This window comes from Mizuhopecten yessoensis, unplaced genomic scaffold (genome assembly GCF_002113885.1).
Source record: "Mizuhopecten yessoensis strain PY_sf001 unplaced genomic scaffold, ASM211388v2 scaffold4611, whole genome shotgun sequence".
Classification (NCBI taxonomy): domain Eukaryota; kingdom Metazoa; phylum Mollusca; class Bivalvia; order Pectinida; family Pectinidae; genus Mizuhopecten; species Mizuhopecten yessoensis.
The window spans coordinates 272,007-286,460 of NW_018405633.1; the positions used below are offsets into that span (position 1 = coordinate 272,007).

General features: G+C 36.1%; 1 protein-coding gene across 11 annotated transcripts in view; it reads right to left on the reverse strand.

Annotated features, from left to right (window-relative positions):
- The window catches only part of LOC110449431 (calcium-dependent secretion activator 1-like), a 101,271-nt gene that overhangs the window by 13,555 nt on the left and 73,262 nt on the right, over positions 1-14,454 (reverse strand). For 6 of the 11 annotated variants that reach the window (XM_021496301.1, XM_021496298.1, XM_021496299.1 and 3 more), the window contains 7 exons: positions 13,736-13,842; positions 9,995-10,006; positions 3,970-4,126; positions 3,234-3,375; positions 2,330-2,485; positions 1,858-1,969; positions 1,564-1,602 (listed from right to left, as the gene is read on the reverse strand). In XM_021496301.1, coding sequence (XP_021351976.1) covers positions 1,564-1,602; positions 1,858-1,969; positions 2,330-2,485; positions 3,234-3,375; positions 3,970-4,126; positions 9,995-10,006; positions 13,736-13,842 — 725 coding nt within the window. Of the gene's footprint in view, positions 1-1,563; positions 1,603-1,857; positions 1,970-2,329; positions 2,486-3,233; positions 3,376-3,969; positions 4,127-9,994; positions 10,007-10,100; positions 10,104-13,735; positions 13,843-14,454 lie in introns of all 11 variants that reach the window. The other 5 variants (XM_021496300.1, XM_021496297.1, XM_021496292.1 and 2 more) reach the window with 4 other exon arrangements.

Sequence of the window (14,454 nt, forward strand, 5' to 3'; positions counted from 1 at the left end):
GAACAGTATCAAAGGTCTAAAAGCATCTATTAGCTTGGGGGTTATTCCCATGTATTACACTACTGAGGACACAGAACAGTATCAAAGGTCTAAAAGCATCTATTAGCTTGGGGGTTATTCCCATGTATTACACTACTGAGGACACAGAACAGTATCAAAGGTCTTAAAGCATCTATTAGCTTGGGGGTTATTCCCATGTATTACACTACTGAGGACACAGAACAGTATCAAAGGTCTTAAAGCATCTATTAGCTTGGGGGTTATTCCCATGTATTACACTACTGAGGACACAGAACAGTATCAAAGGTCTTAAAGCATCTATTAGCTTGGGGGTTATTCCCATGTATTACACTACTGAGGACACAGAACAGTATCAAAGGTCTTAAAGCATCTATTAGCTTGGGGGTTATTCCCATGTATTACACTACTGAGGACACAGAACAGTATCAAAGGTCTTAAAGCATCTATTAGCTTGGGGGTTATTCCCATGTATTACACTACTGAGGACACAGAACAGTATCAAAGGTCTTAAAGCATCTATTAGCTTGGGGGTTATTCCCATGTATTACACTACTGAGGACACAGAACAGTATCAAAGGTCTTAAAGCATCTATTAGATTGGGGGTTATTCCCATGTATTACACTACTGAGGACATGGAACAATATCAAAGGAGGGGTCAGCATGTCTCAAATCACACATTAGCTTGGGTTAACAAGAGCACCGCAAACGGATGCATAATACGCCCGTCTGACCCTATCCAATGATTTTTTGTTTGTTTGATATTTAAAGTACCTGGTTGCCAGTGTCATGTCTATGTGATAACAATTATTTTCCCAACTTAAATCCATATTGTCCTTGTTAGACCCCACATGAACATCCATGCCAAAAATTAGGACAATAACACATGATCTGACTGAACTGTACACCACTGACGAAACTTGCACCAAAACTTCAACCGGATGGACGGACGCAGACGCTATACCATAACACCCCTGTCGAATTTCAACGGGCGTATAAAAAACAGGTGTGCAGGTAAAAAGCAGGTGTGGGGATGACAAATACAGATATACACAGGGGAAGGAGGGACAGAACAAAAGGAAGATGGACCAGAATGTGTTATTGTTGAGGGATATTATAGTAAATTAGGGGACGGGATATCAATACAGAACAAGCAGCATTGTATCACGGTGTGAACATCCCACTGGGTTGCATTTATGATCGTAAAATCTACATGAATAACAAATTTTGAACACACAAAATCAGGAGAGAAATTGTGTGAGTTCAAATGTCACAGAAATCCAGAAAATAAAATTTGAATATTCACATTTCAAGTAGAGAGCTATGCAATCTTGGATTACTTAGCTAGACTAGAAAATTTACACTTCCAAACCCCATATACACAAATTTTGTTCTTTAACTGTTGAGATTAAAAACAATCCGATTGGTAGAGAATTTTGATCGTGAATGCAGCCCAGTTGTCTTACGTTTATACTGGTATACACTCGAGGTAATTCTACGAATACACATCTGTGTAGCTGGGGTAACGCATGCTAAATACTTACCATGTTTTCACCACTATCCAACGCACAGAGATGTAAGGCCTGTGGAACAAACAGTTCAGGTGTCAGAGAAAAAGGTGTTTTCAAAAAAAAGGTTCCAGGAAGACTGCTGGTACTACCAACACATGCTAACCTTTACCCCGGGTATAAGGGATCATAAAAAGGTTTTATAAAACAGTCTATAAAAGGTACTGTTGATTTAGATCAGTCGTGATTAATTTGTAAACCAACGGTCGCTAGTGACGTGAAGCGTTCCGCGGCTGTTCGATGCATGCCGACCTACGCCCGACAACTCACCCTGTTCTTACAGTCAATGATGACATTCATCATCACACACATCTCCGCGTACGCGATGTAGTCCGTGCCCTTCCCACCTTTTTTCAGCCAGGCCTCGAACGATTTTAGTGTCCTGTAACAACAATCTTCACAATATCAGTACTGGGTCATTTGTTACAATACTCATGTTAAGTGAATACTGTACTATTTTTGCGGAAGTGTTATTTTTGTAATAAACCAAGTTCATGAATCCCAAGCTGTCAAATATTTCTACTTGAGCAAACATGCAACTGACCTTATCATTTTCATTTTGAAACCGCAAAGTCAACACCTCACAATTTTATATATTTCCACATTCATACAAATTAACACTGCCTTATAATACACACCAATACTTATTTCCTTACTTTAGCTTCAGACAGCTTATTTCTGATCATTTTAACATAAAAAAGGCATCAATCATGTTTACTTCTGGTGCTGGAATAAGACCTACCGTTTGGCTGCAGCTTCAATCATGTCTGCGGCCATCAGCTTCAGCCTATGATCCAGGTGCTCTGCGAACACTTCCTCGGGCCAATGTAAGTCACGTATAAACGACTGGAGGGCGTCTAGCTTCCACAGCATGTCCTCTGAGGTAGCACACCCATTTCTACGACAAAAGATATAACAGGGATCTTTTAAAACATTTGTATTTTTCTAAGTCATTTTTAAAACATTTCTCGTTTTCTTGAGTGACATGGTCATTTTCAAACCTTTCTTTAATCAGAAGTGACAGAACAACTTCTAAACTTAGAACATAAGATTATTTAACAACTTCTCAGCTTTCTCCGGGATCCTTAATCATCTGATTGAAATCTTTTACTTATTTTATATTGGCACAGAAATTTACTTTGAATAAACTTTGAATTTAAACCAAGCTAACACAGTTACTTCACTGCTTCATCAGCCATTTTTGAAACGTAAGAGGGTACATTTCAAAACAAATGAGCTATTGAAAGGAAAATCTCTAAACAGTTTACCCCTATGGGTTAGTTACACAAAACAGTTTACCCCTATGGGTTAGTTACACTAAACAGTTTACCCCTATGGGTTAGTTACAAAGAAAGATGGTAGGACCAGCATCCTTTATGACAGTAGTCTATCAGCAGGGTCAGCATTTTGATTTACAGAATTTGAAAAAGATTTCAGGCAACTGACTTGTTTAATAGCAAAATTACAGATTATATCTACTGCTGTGCTACTACCTTGATAAGTTCACCTGCAGTTTCTGCCAGGTGAGCTTTCTACCAGGTGAGCTCAAACTCGAAAATCTGCCAATTTCATATCTAAGCAGTAATGAGCCTCCCTTCAACCTTTACCTGATAAAATGTAATTTACAATATTTGACCTTTACTTACCCCTGAGGGTCCCACTTTTCGCGCTCGAAGCCCTTGTGTATGGATTGGGCTATGGACGATTCCATGAGATCCACATAACGTACCACTTGTGGTGCAAACACGTTTCTCAGATGGAGGTGGAACTTTCCATTGCATAAACTCTCTGTAACAGAATGACATCCAGTCAGGTGTCCTTATATTATCTTTAACAAATGAACTAGGTAGTTCAAATGTGCAGCATCCTCTGATGGAAGCGAGACAAATCTATGCTTACTATCATAGTAATATTTAGATACTCATTCCTAAAGATTTTACCAGTTAATGTAGTTTGATTGATTGATTGGTCTTAGGTCTGCTTTACTACCAAGTAGTTTGGTAATCCAGCAGACGAATGAAAATAAAATTTAAAAAAACCACCAGTTTACAAGTCCAAGGTTCTTATAGATATTTGTTGCTAAGGTATACAAAAGATTTGATACGACTCTATCAAGGAACACAACCCATAGTAACAGAATTCCAGATACGCCAGTCATACATCAGTTTGTAGATAGATTTACTAATATATTTTGAGACAAAGAACATAATTATATACTCCTTCAAATATTAAATAGTGTAGATATTTGATAATTTCATCCTGTGTGAGATGTAACCCCTTATTTAAGATTAAATGAAGACGAAATTGATGTGCAGCAAACATTTCCTGTTTTATAGAACTGTTAATATTTCTGGGTAATACAAGTCTCTAGAATAGTTTTACCATCGTTCCTGAGGTAATCATTGAGGGACTGAAACAATGGGAAGCTGTCCCATGTATCCGGAGGCTGCATTTCCAACGCCGCGTCCATGTCTACTGCGAAGAGCGACCAAAATATCTCGGCATGTTCTACCAGCAGATCGCTGAACCATGCAAACGCCTAGAAGAAATGACACAGGTGACATACAGGTGAGTAAGGGATTGACAACACCCCTAGATCTCCAGGTCTCAGCTTTTACTCCTGTAACTTAAACAGTTTTAATGTATACACAACACACACCATTTTCCATGCGTCTATATTCAAAGAGCACCATGTTAAATATTTACCATGTGCATATAATAATTTATCAAAAATAAGTTTCGATTATTTTCAAAAATTAATACGAACTTTTCGTAGATCATAGAATTGTCAAAATTAAATATATACACAAGATTTCTGTTTATTTTAAAGCCTGTTACCAATTAAATGTTCATTTTGCAAATATAATGGATACATTTAATGTAAAAGATTTTTCCAAAAAAATAAAAATTTGAATGCACCCGGTACTAGTTAGAGTTAGAAAGTCTGAGAAATAAATCGAGAACAGTCACCAAAGAAAATGGAAATTGTTTGTAAAATAACTCAACAGAAAGTTTCACAGCTAACAGTGATTGGTTGAAATGAAAAGGTTACGAGACATTGTGATATTGAAGGTGCCTGGAATATCTTAGAGGGAAGGACCTCACTCACTCGTGTTTATCAATACTAAGACGATGTTCTTTGTAGTTGGGTCTCATGTAAGTGGTGGATCACTTTCAAAATCATGTAATTTCCATACTTAGCATACTATTAACTCATTCACCCCTTAAGACACATTTGAACTCTTTCAATTCCAAGGTTGGAATAGTTCATTATGAAACTTCAGGGGTGAATGAGTTAAAGTGGATTATTGGTTAAAATCTATATTTCTTGACGAATTAATTAAAATTCAATAAGTAGAACAATTACAACACTCAGTCAGTGTCATAAAAAAGTCTTGTAATGTTCAATTCGTTAAATTAATCCAAACAGGTTTTAAATAAGGAAATCAACGACAAGACACTACACCAATGCATCACTTCAGATAGCCGTTTGGGCCCAAGAGCTATAAATAGTTCAAGTGTAATTAAAATTCATCATTCTAAAATACTATAAAAAACTTTACAAAGAAGAAGAACTTTTATCATCATTTCCGCAAAGAAACTATAACAGAACTGCAAAGATTTAAAAGCAGGAAAAACTTTAGAAAGGGGTGACCATAGTTTAGTTAATATTAAAAAAGGACTTTTGATTTGAAATTGATTTAATAATGTTTCAGATCACCTAGGTAAGTCCATAAATTATGTGGTTACAGTTTTGCAAATCAAATGTTGATTACACTCATGCTGATAACTGTATAATAAATGTGGCCTGCAACTTTTAAAATTCAAAAGAAAACATGGATTAATTAAAAATGCTATGGTGATCAGCTAGAGATATATGCTCAGCTACTGGCCTACAATTGAAAGAAATCGCAGTCACACACAGGGCAGCAAAAACCATACCATACAAAATGCGAATTTTGGGTAAATAAATAATGTCTTTTTTTAAATTCCGAGAAGAAATTAAAACCACAAGGTGGTTTTTTATAGACTCAGGAGAAAATACCACAGCTCAAACTCAGAAAAGGTGTTAAAATTTGTAAAGCGGATAGTTAAAACTTACTTTTCAAAAAAAACAATTTCCCCACATAATCCCAAGGTTTTGGAATGCTTATAGAATTTCACAAGCTCTGCCACAATATTACAAATCCTTTCCTATGCGACAAACAATTGTTACATATCCTTCAGGATCCCTCCCACCGTAATGTCACAATTGCCATTCTATCTATCCTTTCATTTTGGAATTCAAGTTTTTATCAGACTGAAGTGTGAACTGATCTCGACATAATGGATAAGCTACCCGAATACTTCGATAAATTTTAAGTTGTCAATTAATTAGAAAACAATGCTTGTCAACAATTTTTTTTAATGCAGATGTGTTAAGTCCGAAAAACGGAACAAGGCAGCTAACAATGATTATGAAAATGACAGAATTCCCACAAGCAAACCAACTCGTGGGAGTGTCAAAGAACGAGATTTTCTTCCTAACATCCTACATTATACCTTTGTCTTGGCTGTGACAAATTCCCAAAGATCACATGCATAACCCTGCTAGTGAAGGTCATGCATAAACGAAATTCTAACTTTCAGGTGACATTCTTAAATCGTAAATTGCTAGCAGAGCAATACTACATTGGTGCCCCAGTATTGTCATGAGAAATATTTCAAACAATAATAATAAAAAAAAAAGATAGAGTAGTACCATAAACAATTTAAAGTGTTTTAATGAGAAATGAAAGCTAAATTTGGTAAGATAATAGGAATAATGAAAATAGCTGAAAGGAAAACTCGCAAAGTGCCAAAATGAACTGTAGTGGCTACTAAGTCAATTAGTTGAATAAACAATCTAGTAGTAAAAAGGATTTAAGTGTGCTTAAAAGTGTCATTTCAACTAAACGTTGGATGGAACATCAACAAAAAACACAGCAAATGAACATAGCAGGGAAGATTTCAGGGTTACCTGACCGGGTGTGCAGTGTAGTCAGTTTTATTTGTGGTTGGCTGAGATTTTGTGTTGAGGAAGTTGTTGTGTTCACTGCTGAGATGCTGTGCTGAGGAAGTTGTTGTGTACCTTACTGAGATGCTGTGCTGAGGCAGTTGTTGTGTCCCTTGCTGAGATGCTGTGCTGAGGCAGTTGTTGTGTTCCTTGCTGAGATGCTGTGCTGAGGAAATTATTGGGTACCTTTCTGAGATGCTGTGCTGAGGCAGTTGTTGTGTCCCTTGCTGAGATGCTGTGCTGAGGCAGCTGTTGTGTACCTTGCTGAGATGCTGTGCTGAGGAAATTGTTGGGTACCTTTCTGAGATGCTGTGCTGAGGAAGTTGTTGTGTACCTTGCTGAGATGCTGTGCTGAGGCAGCTGTTGTGTACCTTACTGAGATGCTGTGCTGAGGAAATTGTTGTGTACCTTGCTGAGATGCTGTGTTGAGGAAGTTGTTGTGTAACTTGTTGAGATTTTGTGTAGAGGAAGTTGTTGTGTACCTTGCTGAGATTCTGTGTTGAGGAAGTTGTTGTGTACCTTGCTGAGATTCTGTGTTGAGGAAGTTGTTGTGTACCTTGCTGAGATGCTGTGTAAGGAAGTTGTTGTGAAACTTGCTGAGATGCTGTGTTGAGGAAGTTGTTGTGTACCTTGCTGAGATGCTGTGCTGAGGAAGTTGTTGTGTAACTTGCTGAGATACTGTGTTGAGGGAGTTGTTGTGTACCTTGCTGAGATGCTGTGCTGCGGAAATTGTTGGGTACCTTTCTGAGATGCTGTGCTGAGGCAGTTGTTGTGTACCTTGCTTAGATGCTGTGCTGAGGAAGTTGTTGTGTACCTTACTGAGATGCTGTGCTGAGGAAATTGTTGTGTTCACTGCTGAGATACTGTGCTGAGGCAGTTGTTGTGTACCTTGCTGAGATGCTGTGCTGAGGAAGTTGTTGTGTTACAACCTTGCTGAGATGCTGTGCTGAGGAAGTTGTTGTGTACCTTGCTGAGATGCTGTGCTGAGGAAGTTGTGTACCTTTCTGAGATGCTGTGCTGAAGAAATTGTTGTGTACCTGTGTTCTGATGGTTAATGTTTCATGTGAGTATATTATGTTGTTTGTGGGAGAAAGCGCGTTATCTGTTTGGTGCAATGCTATTTTGCTTGGTATGATTATATTATTACAAGACGATGTGTTACAGTAAAATTCTTGTTAACAAAATGAATGTCTACATACCTGATAGTAACAGAAATACAAATATAAAGCTATGTTGTGTTTAGGGTTTTGGATTTACTTCTGACAAGGTCTAAATATAATTTAAAAAAAATTAAACCAAGAAAGAAACAAATAATGCACAATGTGTATCTGTGAAAGTAATAGTTTAGCAAGAACCTTGACATGTGCCTGACCATACCCCTCCCATGGTCTGGTTCTAACAAGTGACCTTGACCTTGACTTCAGCTACTTTTCAAATCCCTATTGCACATCTACATTTCAGTGTCTTACCACGGCAAATTTCAAAAAGAGCAGACTTTTGGATTCTGAGGAAAAGGACCATCAACCCGTTCCCCATTGTCTATTTTTAGTAACAGTGACCTTGACCTTGGAAAACTTTGAAATCCTAGCTATTTCATATTCAACCTGTCAAATCACTAAGAAATCAGAATTACGATTTTGAGAAAATTATGTAAGGTTATCAGAAAAGGGACATAACTCTCTAATAAAATCTTGTAAGGGTATCAGAAAAGGGACATAACTCTCTAATAAAATCATGTAAGGTTATCAGAAAAGGGACATAACTCTCTAATAAAATCATGAAATTAATACCGAACCATAGCTTCAGCAGCATTTTAGGCACCAGACAAACTTCTATCCACAGACAGACAGTGGGATAGACGTACAGACGAACATCCTTATTCCACTATACTCTCCTAACTTTGCTGTAAGGGCTATTACTATTTTGCATGAGGTTTTATTACCAAGATTTACTCATTACCTTTGCTGCAAGGGGTATAATTATTTTAATTGAGGTTTTATTACAAAGATTTATTGTAATATGTATCAATGATTCCTCCAATTCAAAAAAGTTGGAGAAGATGAGAAAAAAGTATTATGCAGATAGATAGAACAGTAAATTAAAAGAGTAATTAGGAATAACAGGTATTTGTAAGTTAAAGACAAAACAAAATTGACAAAAATTCATTTTTTTATTCGGCTGTAATTTCAAATCTATTTTGGGTTGTTTGTTCAGCATGGCTGTTTTCACAATGCTGGGATTGGTTTGAACTGCTAACCAAAATATTGTTTTGAAGTGAGAAAAAAACCTCAAAAACATCCTTGATTTGGATTGAAGTGCTAATAAAGATTTGTCCATTTTTAAACAGTGAGAAAACACAGCAACTATTTGTTATTAGCACTGCTCAGATCAACAGTGAAGCTGATGTTTGTCGTGGTTACCATGGATACCAGTGTTGTGGAAACCTACTTGACAAAGGATCAATGAACTGAGTTATACTTTACAAACATCCTTATGCCGTTGTCATACTATACCACTCAAAAAGTTTTCAGTCAAACATTTTTAATTTCCTCCGTATTAATACAACAATTTTTTGTTTCAGATTGATTGAAAATAAATTTAATGTATAACAAGAAAGGATAAAGAAACTCTAAGTGAGTTCTTGTGTAAATCTATATCATGTTGTAAAGAAATTGTTTAAACAGAAGTGCAGAAATCTGATATAGACTTTGACCCAACAAACATTATGTCAAATTTGTATCCACTGTTCAAAATTTCCACTGCAACTGAGACAAAGAACAGCAACACAAAAAATTGTAAACTGTATGACATACATGAATATACCACTTTCAAAATAGCTACATTATATAACAAAGGGAGACAACTTGCAATGAACCAAAACTTCCTGATAAAGTGATATATATAGTGCAACATAAAAAAATTGTAATCTGTATGACATACATGAATATACCACTTTCAAAATAGCTACATTATATAACAAAGGGAGACAACTTGCAATGAACCAAAACTTCCTGATAAAGTGATATATAGTGATTTGTGTTCAAAATTTTAATTCTTGTGCTCAAACAACCTACGACGACGAAGTATTGGACTGGTGTACATGTGATTTACGACGTCCTAGACGTCAGTTTTAAACAAAAGTACAGATGAAAATGCACAGCTGATGGTGTTAATACCGACAGATCTAGGAAGCCGGCAAGAAAAAATAGGATCTAAACCAAACAGAGACACGCATCGTGATCGTTATACAAATAAACAAAATAAATTATGTTTTGATTTATTAAGAAAAGAAATATTTATTGTATGTAGTATTTGAAGTGCAGAGTAAAAAATGTGTGACACACACTCAGGAAGTAGGGGTATATAACTCACCGCGACAAACTGCTACCAGCAAAGAGGGTAAAAAGCACAAAATATGGTTAATCCATGCATGATCTGACATGAAACATATATGATGTTGACGTGGAAACACACTTACGCTCTGTCCGACAAGAGGGGATATAAATGTACATATAAAGATCTCTCACACATATGACAAACTCGACTGAACAGTAAGCTGGCATGGTTACAACACTGGTCAACCCTTCATGGCCGTGTGACACTAACGAGGAGATGAATCGTAGTTTGTTTTTACTTTTATTTCAAGAATTTTTGTTTTGTTTTATGTAGAATTCTTAAATCTTTCAAGTCTTTTAAGAATTAAATGATAAAAAGTTATGCATTCCGTTTTTATTTAGAAAAGATTATATGGTTTTTTCCGATGTATAACATGCAAGCGACAGACAGGTTTATACACAAATTGGTAAGCCAACCATTAAACGGCCTTAAAATGTATAATTATTTTTAATATTCTCAAAATATTTTTGAGACATACACATGCTAATTAAAAGAAAAAAAAAATGACATGGGAAAATACCATATAAGGAGAGCTTCTACGCTGGTGACTTTTCCACGACTAATTATTACGAGGTTGTCCTATCACAACATCTGAAGGGTTGACGTACATATAATGACACCATTGGAACACTGAAATCCCACGTCTTCAGTTTAATCACTTTAACACTTAAAATCTTTATATCAGAATTGGCACAAATAATGTCCATGGTGAAACAGTTTCTGTTTAATCTAAACTTATATCAAAGTTAGAATTCTACTTCCTCTGTGTGCAATAACTTTTTCTTAAGAAAGAAACCAAATCTTCCATATGTCTCATATTTGATTTCAATGGTAATAATAGTTTTCGCCAAGTCCATACAAATATATATGTTTATAGCTGTCAAAATGCATCCTCCACCCCTAACACCCGCCACCAGTACAATCAAGGTCAATGGCTTGACAACACCATTGCTGGGGATTTGGTGGGAAGAACAACTAAAATTCTTCCATTCGTTAACAACAAGGAAACAGCAACATCCAAAACTACACATTGTAAACATCCAAATTCAACATTTTACATTTGTAAATGCTGTTATTATAATTGATTTATATACATTCTAATATATCAATGGAACTTCTTTACTGTAAAAGCAGATTTCATGGTCATGTGAATATCAGTTTACGTTTCTTTTTATAAATGGATATGATTTTTGAAATATAAATATATCTATATCTATATAAACATTTCATGAAATCATAGAGATAAGGCAGATAATTGATTGTAGAGCTAAGAGTAAAAGCCTGGACCAGTTGAGGTGAAATGTTGGTTGATAGCAATTCACCAAAACAAAATTTGACATCTTGTGGCCTTGAACATTGGTCAAGGTCATTTGTTTTTGCAAACTTTGTAGCACTCCATGTCAACAAGTTACAGACAAAATAGTATGACTCAGACCTTTTCATTGTTCAATGTGGGTCAAGGTTATTTCCCTTTGTAAGCCTCGTAGCATTCCATGCCAGCAAGCTACTGGAAATACAACTCTTAGCCTTCAGGTTCTTCTAAAGAAGTCTTTTGAACGCTTGAACAAATTTGATCCCTGTGACCTCGAATGCCGGTCAAGGTAATTATTTTGTTGCCACATTTGTAGCATTTCATACCAGTAGGCTCCTGGAAAAATATTATGACTCCAAGCCTTTCAGTTCTTTAGAAGAAGATGTTTGAGAATTCTTCACATTATATATTGAAGAAAGTATTGCAAAGCGTTTCCTAGCGAGCCTGATTTTTTACAGATTTTATTTAACATACAAATCATTGGACTGCTGGTTCATTACAAGATTGATTAAAAGCCACAAATTTTCATTTTTGTCCCTTATGTGCCCTCAAAAATGGGCTAGCCTCTATCCTCATGCAAATGTTGGCAAAATCTCCTAGGGATACCTCCTGCCAAATTTGGTAGTAATCTGCCTAGTAGTTCTTGAGAAGAAGTTGTTCAAAGGAATGTTAACAGACACATGATTGGCGGCAACAGGATTTTAACAGCTCACTTGGTCCTTTAATCAAGGTAAGCTAAAATCAATCTGCTTCCTTAAGAACTCCATGGTTACGACAGTGAGCTTCCTTGAGAACTCCATGGTTACGACAGCGATCTTTGTTACCCACAGACATGATTCTATGTCCCATTATATACAAGAGTTCTTTAAAAATGATGTTATCGTAATAATTTGTAGTACATATTGATTTTGTAATGTCAGTCTGAGAGATGCCTTGTAATGACAAGTGTTTTTTTTCCACACAGTTGACTTACAAGCTGTTATTTCATACTGTTGTATTAGCAGAACAGTTTAAAAAAAAGTTTAAAAAGAAACTGATTAAAAGAAACATGTATTCACACATCCAAAAATTCACTTTTACAGTAGGCAGTTAGTCTGTAAGTGGCTTTAATCTAACAAACCTGAAACAAAGTAATATTAATTAGTATAAATAGTACTTTATTGAAAACCAAGGGAACCAACTGAAACCTCTGGAGTGGACAGATATAAGACGACGGGACACAGAATTCTTCAGACTGTAGAAGATATCGCTCTAGCAACGCAAATTCCTTTAAAAAATGGTTGGGATTCAAGAAGAGATGATGATTGTTCCCAAGTTAGACTTTCCTTAAAAATATTTTGAAGAAACTTGATAGGCTAAGTTGGAGTTCGGGTTCATGAAGCGTTTCAAACTCCCCAGATCTGTCACTCCAGGAGTTACCTGGACAGGTATGTAAGGTGTTAATGAGTTAGCCAGACAGGTGTGTACAGGTTTTGAAGGGTTTACTTACAACAACAGACAAGTATGTGTAAGTTGAATAAGTTATATACCGACAGGCTTGTATAGATTACTAGCGACCAATATCTAATTTGACAGGTTAATCCTGTAAAAAACTGGCGCCGAATAAAAGAACATGATCAAGGTGAAATCTGAAGCTGAAGATGATGTGAAAGGAGACCTAGTATTTTACACAATAAGGAGGGGACAGAAAAAACCTGATGAAGCATCGTTCCTAAAAAGCCATTTGGACTGATGTGTCTCTCAATGCACATGAGAAAATAACTTAAATGCAAAAACTTAATGTTGAGGTAGATGCTGACAAAGTCAATGGACCATGATAGGTAGGCTACATCCAGCATTTGATGCAAAGGTTAAGTCAAAGATGTACTACCTCAGATGCATCTATTGTCCAAGTTTGGTTGGTCTAGCACTTATACTTTCAGTGAAACTAACTTGAACGTAAAAACTTGATGTTGACGCCGTCACCAAAAAAGCAACACCTAAGTCTTGCTACCACTACTTTGTGGCGACGAGAAAAAATGGTTCATTATCATTCATTTCTGTCCTGTATAAAATTTAGTGAACCCTTGTCAAAAACAAGTAAGAAATGAAATGACTTAGGGAGATAATAATCCTTTGATAAACTAATGTGAATATCTGGAGTACCTGACCCTTGGTGTAGGGACCCTACTTGAGTACACGCACAAAAATAATGAGAGTACCGACAAACCGCAGTGCTATTTAACCCGTTTACAAATCTCTGGCTATACCTATATGAACACAGGAGTTACACGAGTACGAACGTATACCCTACACTTTGGGTTACGAACCAAATCGTGTACAAACACCCGAGTAGAGAATTACTTGAGTACATGATTTATACGAGTACGGACAATCTGACCTGATGATCACTGGACGTGACTCACCTCAGCGTGGTGCTCCTCGTTTTGCTGCAGTACCTCTATACAGAGTTCCGCAAGGTGTAGTACATCGTCCAGCCTCTTCTTGGGCGTTACATCGTCACTGTACGACTCTGTAGACACAGAAAGAAACTCTCACTCACGCTCATTTTAAATTTCAACCTGTGATGAGTCTTTTCATGACAGATTGTCTAAGTTAATAAATCTTTATGTATTATCGACTAGGAGACGAAAAAATTTCTTCAATCTTTTAATATTAATCAAGAAAATTTGACAAATCAAATGAAATCTTCTCTATATACAGCAAAACAAGTTCATAACAAACCTCTGCTCAGATGACACAGAAATTTGCTTGCTACAATTTTTTTTTTATCATAAGACTAACTGCTGGATATACAAATATGGATTTTATGCAAGTGTTTGTAATAAGTGGGTTTGTAGTAAACATGTTTTTGAATATTTCAATCAATAATTCCCTCTTTGGCATAATTACAGAGTTATAACCTTTGTCTATATTTTACAAAGTTCAACAACAACCCATTCACTCTATCTAGAAGTTAAAGTTAAATGCAAAAATCAAAATTCAGAAATAAAAACTTCACCACTACTTCTACTACATATTTCGGCTCAAGTCAATGGAAGCCTGAGAAGATGAGCAAAAATTCTATCCAAATATTTCACCAAGTTTATTTTTAAAAATATTGAAATTCAAAAATAAAACTGCA